The sequence below is a fragment of the Hipposideros armiger genome, unplaced genomic scaffold (assembly GCF_001890085.2).
Source record: "Hipposideros armiger isolate ML-2016 unplaced genomic scaffold, ASM189008v1 scaffold_40, whole genome shotgun sequence".
Taxonomy (NCBI): domain Eukaryota; kingdom Metazoa; phylum Chordata; class Mammalia; order Chiroptera; family Hipposideridae; genus Hipposideros; species Hipposideros armiger.
In genome coordinates, this window is record NW_017731390.1 from 12,847 (window position 1) to 33,202 (window position 20,356).

Below are 20,356 nucleotides of genomic sequence, written 5' to 3' on the forward strand. Positions count from 1 at the left end.
ATCTTAGCTGTGGAGGGCAGTGTCACTGGCCCTCATATGTGGGATCCGAACCGGGGCCCTCTGGTGTCCCAAGGCAGTTCTTAACCATCGCGCCACTCGGCCGGCCCTGTTCTTAATTTTTTGAGGAACCTCCATACTGTTTTCCATAGTGGCTGTACCAATTTACATTCCCACCAACAGTGTATGAGGGTTCCTTTTTCTCCACAGCCTCTCCAACACTTGTTGATGATAGTCATTCTGACAGGTGAGAGGTGAGATCTCATTGTGGTTTTGATTTGCATTTCCCTAGTAGTTAGTGAAATTGAACATTTTTTCATATATCTGTGGGCTGTTTGTATCTTGTTGGGAGAAGTTTCTCTTCATGTTTTATGCCCATTTTTTAATTGGATTGTTTGTCTTTTTGTTGTTGAGTTGTATGAGTTCCTTATATATTTCGGATATTAGCCCCTTATTAGAGGCATTGTTTGCAAATACCTTCTCCTATTCAGTTGGTGGCATCTTTCTTCATCTTATGTATGACTCACCGATCTAGAGGACTCTGTCCAGCTTCCTGGGGTTTCCAGAGTGTTTTATCCCTAGAATCCTTAAGCAGAAAAGAGAGAACAGTGCAAAATCAAAGGGAGAAGAGGGAAATGGTGCTACTGTCATTCACAGCAGTCCCAGAAGTTGCAGGATTTGGGGAAAGTTATGCAAAATAGCACACACAATGAAATAAAAGAAGTCAGTACAAAAAATATATATATTATCTAATTAGAAGTGAGCAGGAAAGTGGGATTCAAGTCCCAGATTTGTCCTTAAGCAAGGAGCTTTCTCATTTTGACTCTGTTTCCTCATCTATAAAGTGAAGAAGCTGAACTTCAGGTTTCAAAGGTCCCTCAAGAGCTAGGATTCTGAATCGCAAAAGTTAAAAGCAGCATGCAAGCATTCTAACACCGCACATCCCCTTGGAGTGTCCTCCACCAAGTGAGAAGCTCAGTTATGCCTGCTGCCTCTGCTTCCCACGGTGATGTGGGAAAGACAGAGCGAATGCTTACAGGTCTCAGCTTGGACTGCTGGATGGAGCATATGGAGAACCCTTTCCTCGGTCATTTATTCATTCCTTCAGCAAACATTTCCTACACACCTGCCCCATGACAGACACCAGGCAAGGGTCCCGGAATAAAAAGATGGGCCAGACACCAGCCCTCCCCACAGGTTCTCACTGCCAAGGCACTTCCATATGAAGAGATTGGGGTGGGGCGGGCAATGGGAGTGATGAATGAACCTGGAGAATCGCACTCCACCTAAAAGGACATCACCTAGAAGAATGAACTGAGTTGTCTCCAGAGCTATCCCACTCTTCCTTATCGGTACCCCTATGGAGTCCTCTCTAAATGCACACTTAGATTGCTCAGCTAAGGAAGACATTTCTGCCATATGTGCAAATGGCACATTTGATAGCTGCCCATAAAAGATTATTAGTCTTTTAACGTTTTTGATTTAAAAAGCATGAAAATTAAATAAACTGTTTTCAAATAATCTTGAATGTTTAGAGACCATGAAAAGCCGTGAAATCACACATTAAGTCCCAACACACAATCTAACAGATTGCCAGCTGCAGTCAATCGTTAGTGGGACTTTCCCTCCTGCCCCACCCCCAGCACTGGTCTGATTAGTATTAAGTGGTGTGACTGCTGCTGAAGAAGAAAGCATCCACATGGGTCTTTGCTATGGAAAGGTGTCCTCAGGAACAGGTATTGATTCTGGTGCAAATAGAGGCTGGAGAGCCAGGGTGACAGATCTTGTTGGGACCAATGATGGATGTCTGTTTCATAGCTAAGGGAAACTTCAACGTCATCTATTTCAAATGAGGTGTCCCTGCTGACGGCCACCCCCATCAGGCCTGTGGGAGCTGAGAAGGACACCCTTTGGCAATAGCTAAAGTGGGTATCGATGTTAAAACCTAAGACCTTCCTTCATTTGTTCACTCACCCCGCAAATATTTATTGAATGGCTCCTGAGTGCCAGGATATAGAGAGATCAACAGAGCATGTTTCCTGTCCACGAGGCCCACATTCTCCAGTCAGAGAGACAGACATATCATAGTGTATTATAAGGATTTGTGTAACAAGTTCAATGTTAAAAATACAAAGATAATTCTTTCGGATCATTGAAAATCTGCTTAGAATTACATGGCAAGGTTGCACAAAGCAGGTGCCCTTCAAATAAGGACTGGATAGATGAATAATTACTTACTGGGGGAAGAAAGAAAAGAGGAAGGGAAAGAGGGAAGGAGGAATGGAGAGAGGGAGGGTGGGAGGGAGAAAGACAGAGAGAAGGAGGGAGGGAGGACATTCTAAGGATCCAAAAGCAAAAGAGAGCATTAAAAGGACCAGAAAGAGTTCAAACGGAGGAACTCGATCTTCATCAGCTTTTCATCAAACAGTATACCCAATAAACACTGGTGATGGCCTGAATTAATGGAGGAATGAATGGCCCCCTGTGGGAGCAGTGATGGGGCAGCAAGAGTGGCAGGAAAAATGGTCTGGAGCCAGATCTTGAAGGGTCTTGATGCCATGCTGAGGAGTGTATGCAGAAGATGTATTTAAAGAAATGCCCTCAGCACCACTTGAGACACCCTTCTAGAAATGCAAATAGAAGAGAACAGGGGCCCCTCCTCCTCTGCCCGTCATAATTTATCCATCTGGGCCATGGGAAAATAAAGGAAAACTAAAGGAAGATAAAGGGACTCTCAGGAGGAGAGGTAACTGCTTTAGGCCCCCTAATCACAGGTATTTTGTGCTCTTACGCTCATTGGGGAATAATGGAGGTGTTCCCGGTTGCACATTTATCACGTACCTGAAGGAGTGACACCGCAGGGATAATGATGGCCCCTACATGTGGGAATGGCCTAGACACCACTATACCCAGAACACTGTGGCTGAACAGATTGATTTGCTCAGCAGGAAAGTGCCATCACTCTTCCCTCCAGCTAAACTCCCTGAGGCAGCCAGCCTTGGAAGGTTGGCCAGGCAGCAAGCAGGGGGTGGTTTCTGAAACAGATGTCACTCACTAGGACACAGCCAGTAGGTGGGAAATACAAACTGGAAGTTCCTCCAGAGTCTCTGCAGGAGGCAGCAGGTGATGCTGGCATCAGCCCATGAATTCCAGTGAAGAGGAGGACAACACCACCTGCTCAGGGGTGCCTACCAGAGTACCTTGCTTCCATACTTCTAAGATACAAATAAATCTATGTCCCCCCCACTGCCACCCAACCACACTCCCCAGGGACACCTGAACTCAACCCCTTCCCCATCCCCCAACAAGCCCATTCTGCTGCTGCAGCACAGGATTACAGCCCACAGTAGCTCCACTTTGCCCTGTCGCTCAGATGTGACCCACGCTGTAACATGCTGAGCATCAGGAATACAGGAGTGACACTAACTGAGCACTTTCTGCACTCCAGGCTCTGCCAAGAGCTTTACATGCAGCACCTTTCCCAGTGCATACAAAGCACCTACCTTCAAAATACGCACGATTGCTATCCCAATTTGCAGATGAGGAAATCTAGGCTCCAAGAAGTGAAGTCGATTGACAAGGACACACATCTAGGAAGTGGTTATTAAGTCAGCAACTTCTGCATAACAAGCAAGCATTCAGTGTTCAGCACTGATGTCTTACTGCATCTGTGGATTGGTTGTGGCGGCTCTACACCCAGCTATAGGGCTGCAGGCCAGCGAAGGCAGCGTGGCTCCACAAGGCTTTTATTTTTCATGAAATTTGTTGGCATGTCTCCCTCTTAACCCCAGCTTTGGTGCAGTTTGAAGAGCTATCTTTTTGCTTTTTGCATTGGTTTGCACTCGGAAAGGACATAAACTAACCACAGAACTTGAGAGCACTTGGAAAGTGTTCAGGCTCATACCCTCCTACACTCTCTGCAACTCCTATCTGGCCCCTGGCGTGGGACCACCCATGGAAATCCGTGTCACCCAGAGGGACATAGTGGGACTGGCGTTAGTGGTATACAGAGTAGCCAGAGAAGTCATGGGGTCAGCCTTTCCCATCAGGCCTTCCCTCGAAGGCCACTGTCATGAGCATCAGTCTAAGACGTTAAGCAGAGGGTGACATGATCCACTGACAAAAGGATCTCTGTTTGTTTGGTAAGGAATAGATGAGAGGGGGGCAAGGATAAAAGTCTGTAGATGATGGCAGCAATCCAAATGATGAGACAGTGTTGGTCATGACCAGGCTAATGTGGGGCGTGGAGAGAAGTGATTTGGTATATTTTGAAGGAAGAGCCGAGAGATTTCTTTATAGATCAGAGGTGTGATATGAGTGGGAGGAGTCCAGGATGCCTGTAAGGTTTGAAGCCTGAGCCCCTGGAAGGAGGGCATTTCCACCAACTGAAATGGGAAGACTGTGGTTGCAGTGTATTTGTGGGTGAGAAGGGAATTAGAAGTTTCCAGAAAGCTTGAGATGTCTATCGGGCATCCAAGAAAAGGTGTGGAGTAAGCAGTTGGATATATGAGTCTGGATTTCAGGAGAGAGAATTGAAGATATAAATGTGGAAATCACTGGGATCCAGATGGTATTTAAACTTGAGGGGAATCATGGGAGCGAGAATAAATAGAGAAGAGAGGCGGACATGTCCTCACTTTCGAAAGAGCAGCTCAAATCCTCATGACTTAGGATTGCAAATCATTGCTAAAGATATCTTTTAAAACCCACCCTGGAAGAGGCTCTTGTGTGTCTGCCTCATCCACTGGCTGAGGAGGTGTGAGGAGGCAAAAGCTAGCATGGGAGCATCACCACCAAATGGCAGCTAACTGGGACACAGTCCATTTGTTTGGTTTGATCATAGATTAGAAGATGAGGGGAGGAAAAAAGGAATTGGGCAAAATCAGTCTATTGCGCCCGTTAAGAAAATCGATGCCAGGGAATCCATAAAAGGAAGAAAGAAGGAGAATCTTGCCAAGAGACTGGGAATTTATGAAGCCAGATATCAAGCTGGTGAAACCCACCATAGTATGGGAAACAGTGTGTTTAGTGAAGAGAGATGGAACTGAGCAGACTCAGCCTCCTGGCTACCCCTGCCTTTGCTGCATGGCTTCAGGCAAGTTTCTTAACATCTCTGTGATAACGATGCCCTCCCTCATCAATAAAGCAAGGATATTGGGGCAACCCAGCTTCGGCTACCCTCTCCTGCTAGGGAGCTACAGCCTTTCTCTTGCTTTAATAAAACTATCCTCCCTTGCAAAAAATAAAAACAATAAAGTGGGGCTATTAATACTGGCACGTTGAGAGGGTTGGGATGAGGACTAATCAAGGTAATGAGGCAATTGCCCAGACAATGACTGGTATAAACGAGGTGGATAATTTTGTGTGTTCCTAAATTGTCCGAAACTCCGGGGTCCTGAAGGGTGGGAGGTAGGTCACACTGTGATGCCAAATAAAAAATATGATCAAGATAAATCCAGCACAGGGCTCCCAGACAACCATGGGCTTACTTTGAATGAAGCACAGTTCCCACGTGTGAACCCATGCCACGGGTGCTGATGGCCTAGTGAAGTTCCACCACTTTCTTTGGGAGTGTAGGTTTCAGATGCCTGAGCAGATTTTATAGAACACCCTCACTCACCTGGATTGGCCATGGAAAAGACCAGCCTGAATTAATTTCAGGTGGAATTTACAAAGTCTTCTACGGAAAACCCATTTTATTAAAGTTAAATGCCCCTTCAACAGATTGAGGTTGAGGGTCAAAATCAAAATCATGATATTGAAAAAAATGGATTTTTCTGAATAGCTTTTCCTGGGGGAGATATTGGTCCTTTATTCGAATTATTTTAATTTTTTGTAATGTCATGTTTTTGGAATACTACCAATATCCCTACATTTTTCCTTATGTTAATTAATTTGCAGGCACAGAGCCCTGATTATATGAAAGGTAATATTCTTATCATTTTAGTATCCACGTGACTTCATTGAGCTAGGTGTGTTTTTTTTTAATTTTATGATAGTTTAATAGGGTACTACATATAAAAGAACTCTTAATTCCAGTGCCCTAGGACAGTGTATCATTTTGGTAGCTTCTCTTTGTTTCCCATACTCCGTTCATTTCATAGATGGTCAATACAATGGTGAACTTCAGTCCAATAAGAATCCAAAAGATGACAGATTCCGAATTTCAAAGGGTCTGGCTCTTGCCCGAAGGCTTTTGGAGGAGAGATTGTAAGCATGGTGTTTTAACACACGGTATGCGCCCCTTTTAAAACATCTTTTTTAGCCTTGCCTGTTGTACCCCCCACCCCCACCCAGGCTAAAGGATGGATGTGTAGGTAAGGGCAGACCAACTTGGAACTGCCTTATATTTCTCAGTTCCTCAGGAAGTATTCTGGGCACCCGCTTCTCAGAGGGACGCAGTGTTAAATGTGATGAAATATCACTGGGGATTTGAGGCCTATTGCTCCTGGGGCTTTTCTCTATGCTTAATTGAACTTGTACTTTCGTTTCAAAGGAATGGCTTTGGAAATGTTTTCACAGAATGCGAAATGCAGCACACCCCTTCCCACATGGCAGTCTAAGTAGTAACCGAAGTCACTAGGGAACAGAAAAGGAGCAGCTTACCTCCCTGAATCCAGTTCTCAGAGGCTTTTTTTTCATTTATTGTTTGTGTAAAACAACAACAAAAAATCATATTACTTTATGCTACAGTAATTGACTTTTTTCATTTCAGTCGAATGTGCCCCAGATTACAAGGGGAAATGTCATTCTATGTGAGAAAATTGCCAAGTAGTTCCATATTGATCAGAAGTAAGTCCGGTATTGACCTCTGGAACTGCCAAGCCTTTTTTTCTCATTGGCATTGGGCATTGTTCTCTTTGAATGAGAACAGCATAAACAGGGAGCCAGGTGGAGTTACCTCTCATCAGAGGTCCACATAAGTAAACGCAATGCATTGAACAGAGGCTGTCATTGAAGCTCTGATTAAGGGAAGATCCCCCCATTGTGCGGTTCTAGGTATTTCATGACAGTGTTCCTCTTAAAAAAGAAAAAGAACAATTTTAAGTCAGCTTGGGAATTGTGTCTATGACTATAACATAAATGATAGACAGCAAGAGCATGCCATAAAGTCAAGAGCACAGCTATCAACTGCTACCGTCATTTGAAAGAATAAAATTAGGCTATAAATGATGCATAAATATTCTATCCTGATAGATTATCCAAGGGGTTTTTCTGTGCTATAAAGATGTAGACAGCATATAAAACATTACAATGCTGTCATACAAAAAATTTGACCCACTTAAGATAAACATGTCTATGTAAACTTGTTTGTATTGAAGGGCATTTGAGGGTTTATAGATTCAGGGTTTTTTTACCTCAAGGTGACTTCAGCTATACCCAGAATAGCCTGGTGCCCCCAAGTAAGAGGTTACATGACTTAGCCATGAAAGAAGAGTACATTACTAGCAAAGCCACAATTAGAACTTAAACTTGAATTAAGACTCCTGCTTGAAGTCCTCTATAAGCTATGTTTTCCTAAGATAGATAGATGATGATGATGGTGATAGACTGATGATAGAGATAGATAGATGATAGATAGATAGATAGATAGATAGATAGATAGATAGATAGATAGATAGATGATGGATAGATAGATAGAAAAAAATCTCTCTGAAACTATCCATGAAAATGTATTTAAACTTCTGCCACCACTTCTCAGGACCTCCTTAAAGAAGCAAGCAGAGTCATGCATGGTCACCCGGCTGGCCTCGGAGCTTCACCCCATGTTTGTATCTCTGCTCATAAACAGCCCTGACCTCCTCTGGATCTTTGCCACTCTTACTAATGAACAGAGCCTTGAGAGTTTGGAAAGCAGAACCCACTTGCCAGTGCACTAGTTCGTGCGCTCCTTTTGGTCTACAGTGCCAATCCGATTTTTTCTGCTGGCTGCCACATGGAAGAGATAGTCTGTGGGTAATAATTAGTTCCTGGCCTGATCAGCCGTGGAAGACACCCAGTGTTCCTTGACACTAGGGCTGAAAACTGCTGGATTTGCCCATATTCTTTCCTTGGGTTCCACTGCTTCTGTCTTGCCAAATACAAGCTGGTCTCCATGGGGAGAGAAGAAGATGCAAAAAGGTGTGGTTCGCAAATTCCAATCCCTAAAAGTTAAAACACTGAGTTAGTGGCAGGCTTTGAGGCAGTGTGGTGAGTCATGAGGACATAAGTGACAGGTTAAATGCACACCAATTACGGCAATATAAATATGAGGGTTCAGGCGTGTTTGGTGTAGAAACACAGTAATGCCACATGGAGACAGGCAATACTCTTAGTGTCACTCTGATATCTTGGGATGGGATTTATATGCGGTGATGGTGGGCAGCATGCATTTAAGTTAATGGTACAGACCAGAGCCTCAGAGAATGTTCCCCATCATCTGACCGATGATGTTGCCTCTTCCTCCCTTAGCTTATGCCCAGCACCACCAGCAGGTGGAGCTGCTGGGCAGAAACCCTTTCATTCATTCTTTCAACCAGTGTCTATTGAGCATCCACTACGTAGTCGTGGACCCCATGCCTGGGCTTGGGAATTCAGAGATAAAAGATGGAAACCCTTTTCCCAAAGGCTCACAGTTTAGTGGGGACATTTTTTTAAAATAAGTAATTATTGGCAAGCTAATTCAGTAAACAGAGTAAAAAAGGAAGGCAGCAAACCAGCTCCGGAGAGCCAGAAGGCCTCAGGGAGCTTAAGCAGCAGTTATCCTGGAGAAACTGGATAAGGACACCCCAGGAAGGATGGCGCGACATCAGTGCTACTCAGCATCACTGAGTACTTACCACAGGCCAGGCCTTGTGCCAGGGAATTGAAAATCATGATCTCATTTGTTCCTCAGACAACTCCGTCTTAGTCATTTCAGGGCGCTATAACGAAGTACCATATAAACAACAGAAATTTACTTCTTACAGTTCTGGAGGCTGAAAGTCCAAGATCAGGTTGTCAGCATGGTTGAGCTCTGGTGAGAACCCTCTTCTGGGTTGCAGAATCCTTGCTGTGTTCTCACATGGCAGAAAGAAGGTGAGACAGCTCCTGGAGACCCTACTCCCATTCATGGGGGCTCCACTCTCAAGACCTAATCACCTCTCAAAGGCCCCACCTCCTAAAGTCATCATATTGAGGGTTAGGATATCAACATATGAATGGGGGGCGGGGAGGGACACACACACATTCAGTCCACACCTACTCCTATCTGCATACTACAAACGTGGAAATTGAGGCTCAGCTGGTTACCTGTATGTCCAAGGTCACCCGATGGTGAGCAGCAAAATCAGCCCTCACATTCACGTCTGAGGCCAAAGCTCGTACCCTTCACACTGGGTCTTTCCAAGCTCTGTAGTGTGAGGAAATAAAAAGGGCAGAGGGTGAAGTATGAGTATTAGCGAGATTCATGGAAATAACAATGTTAGTGAATGAGGACCGTGGGAGGGCGGAAGCTACCTGCCTTCTCTGAGGGCTGTTGCATCTCACAGGAGATGTGGCTGAAGAGGAACTCCTGGCGGGACTGCAGTGGGCGGAGTCAGCACAATAGTGTTTTGTAAACATGTTGTTACCCTGATGTGTGGAGTATCCATTCTGTTCATATCAGAATGGCCTTTTGTCTCTTGCTCCTAGTCTGCCGATCCCCACACACACACACACACCCCCAAACACATACACACACACACACACACACACACACAATTTTTTCTCAAGTGTGGATGCAACACAGAAACTGGTTATAGTTTCAAAGACACATAAATGTTCTTTTTCTTTCCTCCAGTCATGCCTGGAATGCCCCTCACTCTACTGCCTCCTTCCTTCCCTCCCTTCCACAGCCCTGAATAAAATAAAATACAATAATGGCAGCATGCTAGAGTACCCAGTGTGCTCCGCGTGCAAGCTTGGTTAAACAAATCACATTGACCTTTCATAAAGATGTGCCGAATGCTTCTTCCCTCATTCAATATGCTAATCTTCAGGCCAAAGCACCATCAAGAGTTGCATGGTTAAGTACAAACCTGATCACACTGCTTCCTTGCTTAAAACCCTTCAGTGGCTCCACATTGCCTACGGGATGAGGCCTGAACTCCCCACAGCACAGAGAAGGGCCTTCCAGGTATGGCCTGTGTTCACCCTCCAGCCTCATTTCTCGCAGCAGCCTTCCCCTGCATCTTGCCCACACTCCAGCTGTCCCTGGGCAGGCACCGCTCTGTACATAGCTCTTAGCTGGACTTAGCTCTTTCTCTAGCATGACTGTCTACAGTGCCCTTGAGGGCCACCCCCGCTGCCAGCCCCATACTGATTACCTCCTGTCATTCAAGATGCGGTTCAGGTCAGCTCCTCAGTTAATTGTCTCCCGAGTCCTGCCCCTTGGCAGAACTGACAACCTCTCATGTACCCAGTGTAGATATATATCACTGTCTCTGCTGCTCTTTGCTGCTTCCACTTAATTACGTCCTGCTCGCCCATACCTAGCTTCGTGCCTGACACCTACTAGGGGCTTAAGAAACTAAGCCAAATGGTGGATACTCAACATAAGCTCATTGTGTAGGTACCTGATCTAAATCCTGAGAGCCATCACATCAGTGTGTCCTCTGGGCATCATGCCTTGGTCATGAAAGCATCTAACCACACGGTCCAGAGTGCAGACCCATCTCAGCCATGTTCCAATCATGGTGTCTCGCTTGGGCTTGTCCTGATTCCCTGGTGTTGTGATGGAAAGGCAGAAACATTTAAATGGGAAGTGAATGAAAGTCCTTTGTCCTAAGGTTGGTCTCTAAACCCGATTTAGCCAATCTCTCTCTCTCATGGGCACCATATGGACAGAACCGTGGAGAGATGCCATTACCTCATCAGAATAGTCAGAGTCCAAGAGGTGCTGTTTGGGATGGAGCAGGCAAATGGTGCTTCTGTTACCATCATTCTAAACCACTGGCTCAGTTGATTTCTTCTTAATTGACAAGTGAAGGAACACTGAAGTTCAGGCTCCCTTGGCAAAGGTGGCTCTTTCTTATCAGAGAAATTTGAGTGAGGAATTTCTGGAGGGAGAGATGGGAAAGGAAGAGATGGGAGAATGGATTAGTAGCCTTAATGCTCAGGATCAGTAGGTAGGTAGGTACAGGCCAGGCCGAGGTGCCTTTATCACCACCTGATATTAGAGTCCACATATATTTACTTTGCCATTTGTTGCCTGTCTCTTCAACTAGAATGAGGGCAGGCACTGCAGCCACCTTATTCGTTGCTCTGTCCCCTGAGCCTAACCTTGTGCCCAGCACAAAGAGGTACTTAGTGGACATTTGTTGAATGACCATGCTCTGGAGGTCAGGAGAACTGGGTTTCAGTTCCCATTCTGCAGTCACAAGCTAGCTCTGTGATCTCGGGCAGGTTATGCTACCTCTCTGATCTTCAGCGTCTTGTCTGTGAGGGTATTATTATCTGCCTAAACAATCTCACTAGGTCAGTATGAGTTTCCAGCTATATGTAGAAGTCTTCTTTTACCATTACATGTGCACAGTTCTAAACCTGAAAGATTATATCAACCACTGAAGAGTTAGTTCTTTCCCACTGGGAGTTGAACACGTGGATTAGAGAAACATACATACGTCCAGGAAGACTGGAGGAGCCCGTCTCATCCCTCAGCGAGCCAGGCTTTGGGTCCTTGCCAGGTGTTCTCCAGGCCTCCTGGATGGGCCACAGTGGTGGATGCTCATGGCAAACTGGGGGGTGCAAGACCTCTGGAGGTATAGATCTGGAATCACTTGGGCAGAAATGGCAATGGAAGCCATGAAAGCAGATGCGCTACCCTACGATGAGAGTATAGAGTGAGGGATGAAAAAAGAGCCTTGGACTGATCCTCAGGAAGTGCCAGCACTGAGAGAAGCAGGTAGAAAATCAGGAGCCAGCAACGGAGCCCAAGAATAATGGCCAGGAAAATATGGTGCTTTAGCAGCCAGGAGAAGAGAGCTAAAGTGTGCAAAAAAGGATTGAAGGGAGAAGAGTGGAGTGAGAGAGGGTGATTGCAATTTATTGCGATTTGAAAACTCCGGTACATTACAGTTTCATAAAAATACAACCAATGCATTAAATGAAAAAAAAATTCAGAAGGAAAAATATTAATGGCAATTGTTTTAGATGACCTGGGTTATTATTTTCTTTTTTCTATAGAGTCTGATGTGTACTTATGTCACTTTTATAATTGAAAAAGTAAATTTAATAATAAAAGATATATGAGTGTGATTACCTCACATAGGTATAAGAGAAAAGGCTATCCACTTGGGCCTGACGGAAAGGAGATCCACAAAAACGAAATCAGTTGTGGAACTTAACTGTTGAATCTCATGGTAGGATTTGGTCTGATTTACTTTTCTTTCTAATACTAGTTTCCCAATTTTTTTTTCAATTAAGCAATGCTAAGAATGGTGCTGAGGCAATGTTTCCACAGGTCCTGAAGCCTTTGAGTGGGCATTTCATTATGACTTTAATGCTCTGGGTTCAGGTCTCAGGGACCATAACCAAGTACTTGATTCTTCCTGTGTCCTTGTGGTAGACCATATTTCTGTTCACCAATAGTCAATGCCCCATCCTGCAGGAAGAATGTGCTTCCTCTCATTTCTAATGTCAACCTTGGACGTGGGACTTCTTTGGCTACCAAAATGTGTGCAGAAGTGACATGTGCCACTTCTGGGATAGGAGATTTAAGAGCCAACATATGTGTGACCGTGTTTCTCCTCCTCCTATCATTGCAACTTACAAGTGTCCAGAAAGCAGCCACAGTAAGAATCTGGGTCCCAGAGTGCAGGCAACAGTGACATGGAAGAATGGACCATCCTAGAATGGACCTGTATGTGAGCAAGATATAAACCTTTATTGTTTAAAGTGATTGAGATTTGAGGGACTGTTGTTCCTGCAGCTGATCCTGATGGATACCGTCTTTTGAAATCAGAAATGGGGGGGGGGGGATCAGCAATCCCAGCACTCTCTCAAGAAACCTAATTTTTTTTTTAAGATTTTTATTGGGGAATTGGGGGGATAGGAACAGCACTGGGGAATGGGGGAAGGGGAACAGACAAGTTGCTGTCATTTTGTTCTTCAGTCTAGTTGTGGACGTTGTTTCACTTGCCCAAGTTGGCACCATCACTGCGCTCTTCCCAGGCGAGGCAGATCAGTCGCCGGCTTCTGGACGGCCGCTCACTGCGGCTGCTGGCCGCTCACGCTGGCTGCTGGCTACACACGGTAGCCCATGACAACCCACTGCCACAGGGGCTGCAGCCTATGCAGTCGCAGTCGACTGTCAGCAGCCCAGCTCCAGGTTGAGCTGTTGTTCCGCATCTTAGCTGTGGAGGGCAGTGTCACTGGCCCTCATATGTGGGATCCGACCCGGGGCCCTCTGGTGTCCCAAGCCAGTTCTTAACCATCGCGCCACTTGGCCGGCCCAAGAAACCTAATTCTTAAGTCTTTCTTCTTTCCTTCTTTAGATGATGCATATTTACTACAGGGACTTAATATAGAGGAGCTATATCCAGAGACCTCTAGTTTCATTACTTACGATGGGTCGATGACTATCCCACCCTGCTACGAGACAGCAAGTTGGATAATAATGAACAAACCTGTCTACATAACGAGGATGCAGGTGAGCTTCCCTGTGGCATTTTAGCGAATGGGGAAGGTAATGTAAGACTGGTTGGGTTTGTGTAGTGCCTATTGTATTCGTTTGCTAGGACTCCTTTAACAAATTACCACAAACTTGATGGCTTGAATAACAAAATGCGGTGTCGCACAGTTCTAGAGACTCCAAGTTAAAGGTAAAGGTGTCAGCAGGGTTGGTTCCTTCTGGGGGAGTGAGGAAGAATCTGTCTCATGCCTCTCCCCTGGTTTCTGACAGTCTCTGGTGTTCCTTGGCTTATAGAAGCATCATCCCCACTCTGCCTCCAGCTGCACATGGTGTCCTCCCTCTGTCTGTGTCTCTTTGTCCAAATCCCCCTTTTTACAAGGACACCAGTCATATTGGATTAGGGCCCACCCCAATCGGTCAGATTAGGGACTACCTCAATAACTTCATGTTAGCTAATTCCATCTATAATAACCGTATTTCCAAATAAGGTCACATGCCTGAGGTACTGTGGGGTTAGGACTTTAACTTATGAATTGTGTAGTACACAATTCAACTCATCACACCTATGTTTCAAAAATCAGCATCTGAAAAGACTTAGCATGAACAAATTGTAGAAGCACCAGACCTGTCTGAGTGTGAGAAAGGACAGCGGGGTTTGTTCCCAAAGTGTTCTGTGGAGATAGTATTCAAAAAGCAAATGAGCAAAATGGATGATATGGTCAAATGTGTTTGCAAATCTGGGTTAAAAAAGTTAATTAGATTTCACTGTTGGGAGACTTCTCAGGCATTTAAAATGATAATACATATGTCAGTCTCCAAGGGGAAGCTATATGATAGGTGGCATTTCACAAACATATTTGAATGAGGAATTTTTTAACTATCTCACAGGATTCCTAATAAAGCTGGCCAGGATTCCTCAGAGCTGGATGGGAACCAGAAGATCTAGCCTCTGAGGCCAGCTTTGCTAGTGGCTCATTATGTGCTCCTATGGGGAATTTCACCCCCCTCTTGTGAAATAAATACTGCCCTTTTTGATGAGGAGGTATGTTACATGTACCTGTTTCAGCTCTGACATCCTGTGATTGTGAGATTGTAAAAACTCAGAGGAAAGATGAGCAAAGGAAGCAGAACCCATTCTCGTCTACGGGATGTGTACAGTTGACCCTCGACAGCACGGGCTTGAACTGCACGGGTCCACTTCTATGCAGATTTTTTTCAATAAATCCCTGTACTGTTTTCCATCTGTGATTGGGAGTCCACAGATGTGGAGGGACAACCGTATGCATTGTTCCACACCATTTTTATATGGGATACTTAAGCATCTATGGATTTGGGTTTCTGCAGGGGGTCATGTAACCAATCCCCCATGCATATCGAGACACAACTAAGTTTTAAGATGGAATCAAAAGTTATTCACAGATTTTCAAGGGTCAACTTATAACCCAACAACAATGTGAACAATTTGAAGTCCCTGATTATATCTATATTGATTAGGACTTTGGTGACAAGCAGCCCCCTCCAGATCACTTAAAAACTTAGAAAAAGGATTTGTTCATGAAATGTTGGCTCTGCTTATGGAATTGAAGATCTGAAATTGATGTCAGGAATTTGCTGGAATCAGAACCCCAGGAGCCCTTCATCTCTGCCCTCTCCTGCGCACTTGTTTCCTTCTTCTCTCCTGCTAGAGACTCCTCCTGTGCTTCTCAGCTCTGGGATTCAACATGGCTGCAAACATGTTAGTGCAGCTGCTGGTCCTGATTTCCCAGAAAAAGAACCACACAAATCCAGCTTAGTTTCGCCCTGACCCCTAGGCCAATCACTGTAGTTTAGATAATACCCATATGGGGGAATAATTCCCTGAATTGCTGGGAATTATTGAACGATGGGGTGTAAGAGAAAGAGGCCCTGGAGAACACCTAGCTGGATTTCCTCCTCTGACAGATGGCATATTTGAGGATACAAGAAAGTAATTGACTTGTTCAGAGGCATCCATGAACTACCGAGCTAGAAGTAAGGCTCGCTCCATGCATGGAGGCATCCGTGGGCCTCCAGCACAACTGAACCCATGGAACAAGGGTCTCTGAGGGGCTCATGTGCCCTTTCCCAGACAGCCTAGCTTGGCCACAGTCTACACAGTCTGACTTCTTGCCTCTTGCATCTAAGAGGATGGGTGGATATCACATCTGTTTCTCTCCCCCTCAGATGCATTCCTTACGCCTGCTCAGCCAGAATCAGCCATCTCAGATCTTTCTGAGCATGAGTGACAACTTCAGGCCTGTCCAGCCACTCAACAACCGCTGTATCCGCACCAACATCAACTTCAGTTTACAGGGGAAGGACTGTCCAAACAACCGAGCCCAGAAGCTTCAGTATAGAGGTGGGTACCTGAGCTGCAGGTGACCCTGGTCAGAGCTCAGCCCTCCTGCTTAGACCTGTTCTTAAAGGCCTGGTGTTATCTCCCATTATAGAAATCCTGATTATAAATGACAAATAAGACAAACCCTCCACGTGCATGGTGCTTTTCTGTTGGTAAAGCCTATAGGTTAGAGGGAGAGATCAAACTTTAAATCCCTGCTGGCTCAGGCAAAACGGCCTTTTTATTGCCATTTTACAGAGGAGCCCAGAGAGGTTGATTTTTTTTTTCAAGATTATGTGTTAGAACATGATATCTAGAAGCATTAGAGTTTTTAGTTATGTGCACAATAGACCCTCCCTTCCAGAAGGTAAGCAAATACTCTGATGCCAGGTCATTGGGCTCCAATGAGGTAATGTATGTGAATGCATCCTTTTCTAGTGCTATGTCCCTAGAAGTGACAGTTATGACCACTATAAGGGCCAGTCAAGATGACTTGTGCCTCCTGTAACCCGCTGGTCCACACCCAGCCCTCTCTCTTCCCTTCTATACACTAAGTATCTATTGATCACTGTGTTAAACCCTCACCATAGAAAGGAAGATGGAGGCAGAATAGTGTCATGGAGATGCCCTTGACCCAGAGTCAGGACACTCAAGTTTCAGGCCTGGTTCTGTCACTAACAAACCATGCAAACCCAGCCAAGGCATTTATCCCTCTGGACCTGGCTCTTTCTTGACAGTCCCTATAGACCAGCGGTTCTCAACCTGTGGGTCGCAACCCCTTTGGGGGTCGAGTGACCCTTTCACAGGGTTCGCCTAAGACCATCGGAAAACAAAAACATATTTACATTATAATTCATAACAGTAGCAAAATTACAGTTATAGAGTAGCAACAAAAATAATTTTATGGCTGGGGGTCACCACAACATGAGGAACTGTATTAAGGGGTCGCGGCATTAGGAAGGTTGAGAACCGCTGCTATACCATCTCCTCCAAGACTTATTGTGAGTAATGAATGAGAAAGCCTGGATGAGGAAGCTCTTTTTTAGCAATAATGTGCTGCCCAAATATGGGGGCTGTGGATGTTACCAGGCAGCTTTTAGAAACAGCTACCACCACTCCCCCTTGGTCCCCACTTCATCTGTCCTCCTTCCCCCACAGTCCTTTCTTTTTTTTTTTCCCCTCTCAGACACACGCAGAGTGCCAAAACCATAATGTTCTGTTCCCTTCCAGCCAGAACTACTAGACAAATAAATACTCAGCTCATTCCTTGAGCATTCTCTTTGTTCACCTATTTACTGTGTACCTACTATGTGCCAGGCACTGAGTTTGGAGAGGAGGATACAGTGTGGTGAAGACAGATACAACCCCAATCGTACAGAGCTTACAGCCTAGGCAAACTTTTTCTGTAAAGGGCCAGGTGGTAACTGTTTTAGGCTTTGTGGGCCACACAGTCTCTGCCCCACGCTGATGTTGTCATGGGAAAGGGGCCATAGATGATATGGAAATGAATAGGTGTGGCTAGGTTTTAAGAAAACTATTTACAAAAACAGACCACAGGTCTCCTGGGTTTGGCCTGTAGGTTGTCATTTACTCACCCCTGGTCTTTTCTGCAACAATAAAAATATTCTATATCTGCATTGTCCAGTATGGTAGCTACTAGCCACATGTAGCTATTGAACATTTGAAGTATAGCTAGTACAATGAGGCAGCTAAAGTATTTACAAGTAAGCAGTCATTTAAAGGACTGTCCCTTCCCCTTTGGAGTAAGAGCCCCAAACTCTGTGCAAATTCATTCAGTTATGCCTTATTTTGTGTGTGTGTGTGTGTGTGTGTGTGTGTGTGTGTGTGTGTGTGTGTGTGTTTCTCTCTCTCTCTTTCCAGTAAATGAATGGCTCCTCAAGTAGGGAAGTAAGCCAAGAAGAATCCCATCTCAGCGAAATGCTACAACAATGAATTGATGTAACCTAGGATGTCCCCTTCTTTCTTCTCTCTCCTTCCCTCCCTCAAGCCTCATTCACTCTTTGGATTGGCCCTTTCTTCATGAAAAGTGTCTGCAAAATCATGGCAGAGGAACACATCTCTTACACACACACACACACACACACACACACACACATATATGCAAACATATTTATACACTCACACAGTCTCCAAGATGGGAAGTCAAGTTTCAGAATCAAAAGGCTCGTTCATAAGAGGTCTTAGAAGAAAATAACCAGTTAACCTGATTACAATTTTGATACTGTTTTTCCTGAACTAATAAATCTACCCAATGAGACTTTTCAGCCTTTGTACATACAAAATTCTTCCAAAAGAGAGAGAGGAGGAAAAAACAGCTCCGACAGCATCAAGCGGACTTGGTTCTTTGCACCAAGTAATCTCAGATAGTGTCCTAGATCCTTTGAGGGTGCCGGTGACAGGTGAACTAGGACAAAGTTGGCCAAGGACACTTATTTCTAGATTATGATTCTTCTGTTTACTCAATAATTTAAAAAAAAAAGACAGACATTGAAGAGAATTGAAGAGATACACATTGTATATATACATATATATATCACCGCAGACTATAAAGAAATTGAATTATTTCCCCTTTGTCACATATCTGTAGTAGGATTTGCCAAGATCAGAACTGATCCATTTGCTGTTTCTTGTTTTCCAAAGGTCATACATTGTGTTTGGTTATTGTTAACAGCTCAATAAATGTGTTTAACGAGTTCATTTTATTTTTCTGGCTTTGGTCTGTTTTCCTTCCTTACAGGCTAAGCCCTGGCTCCATGCAACTGCATTCTTTGATTTCACTTGTTCCTTCATCTACATGTTTTATTCATTTGCAGCCAGTTTTTACTGAGTTTGTGGCAATCAGGAATGCATTTGCTAAGCAAGTATAACTTTAATTCCACTCCATGGCTCGATCATTCATACGAGGTGAGCTTCAGCCTGAGATAGCAGGTGACAGATTTATTGCGTTTCAAAACTGCCATTCTCCCAATTCCCACCCCCTGTGATGCTCCCTTGAAGGAATGCACTTTGCCTTGTAAATTCCTGGGAAAGGGGTGTCTTTTCTCTCCAGGTGCAGCTGGATCTCACAAAATACAAACGAATGCCTTTCTTTTCTTGTTTATAATGGTCACTCACTGTGTTTGGTTACTGTCAAGAAATCAATAAATGTGTTTAACAAGTTACCCATGTCTGAGTTTATTGAGGAGGACACTCCCCGCTGAAGTCTCTGAGTCCTGCTGCGTCCACGAGCAAATGCATTATGGCCAGCAGGGCAGCTCAAGCCACCAAAACAGGCCCTGTCTGCCCATTCCCGGAGCCAGGTCATTAATACCCTGTGGAGAAAACATATAGGCTTAGCTGCTGGAAGGAAAGACTTGGATGTTCCTTCGGTGATGTAATTACAAAGAACTTTCGTCTCTTCTTTTTATCACAAGAGGGAAAACACCAGCATGTGGAGTCTGTGCAAGTGGAAATATGCACAAGCACATGGAAAACTTCAGCCAAGGGACTAGGAATATTGACGATGAAAAAAAAAATCCAACAGACACATATTTCATATTTGAAATAATACACTGAATTGGGTTTTTTTCCCCCACTTTTTGCACCATTGTTAGTTAGACGGCTGTGATGACATACGTGCCTATTTCTGAGCAATTGTGTTTTTCCAGAATACCGAATCTGTTTGAAAAGGTTTAGGTAGGCAGGTGGCAGTCTTTCTCTGTGTGACTTACTGCTTTCTCTCTGAGTCAGAATTTTCTTTAGTCTCCAAGGGCAGGCAGCCATATAATGGTTGAAGAAAACTGAAGGGAAGTCAACCAGGCCTGGCTTCACATCTTCACTCCACCACTGGTCTGCTTGCTGTGTGATCCAGGGCAAGTTGCTTTCCTTCTTTGATCTATTTTGGGGATGCTAATAACTTTCTTCATGAGTTATGAGGCTTAAATGTTATGTAGCTACTTAAAGCAGCGAGCACAAGACCTGCAATTAATATTCTATAAATGGGGCCTATAGAGCATGTGTATGACCTACCTATCAGGAGTTATCTGGACCATCCTCTGGTTCCCTCTACAAGGAAGGGCTAGTACCCGCCACAACAGAGGAATCAAAGTAATAGCAGACAAGAACAATAGGTACCTGCAGACAGCACATAGGTAACTGCCTTAAGTGCATCAGGGCAGATAGGAAGGCACCCAGTGAGGATGGAAGGCAGGACGCTGGGTTTCTAGGCTCTGTTCTGCTCCCAGCATTCTCTGTGACCTTATCTAGAAATGACTTGAACCTAATGACCTCCCATGGCCTCTCCACTCTATCATTCCTTAACTCTGTCTCTCATTCAGTTCTCAGTCCAAGGGAAACCCAGGATCCACCCCTAG

At 44.7% G+C, this 20,356-nt stretch overlaps 1 protein-coding gene across 1 annotated transcript in view; it reads left to right on the plus strand.

Annotated features, from left to right (window-relative positions):
- The window catches only part of CA10 (carbonic anhydrase 10 (inactive)), a 25,795-nt gene extending 6,630 nt beyond the window's left edge, over positions 1-19,165 (plus strand). The window contains exons 3-5 of the mRNA XM_019638459.1: positions 13,491-13,645; positions 15,830-16,004; positions 17,865-19,165. Of these exons, the coding sequence (XP_019494004.1) occupies positions 13,491-13,645; positions 15,830-16,004; positions 17,865-17,887 (353 nt within the window). The 3' untranslated portion in view covers positions 17,888-19,165. The remainder of the gene's footprint in view (positions 1-13,490; positions 13,646-15,829; positions 16,005-17,864) is intronic.
- Positions 19,166-20,356: the final 1,191 nt, after the last annotated feature.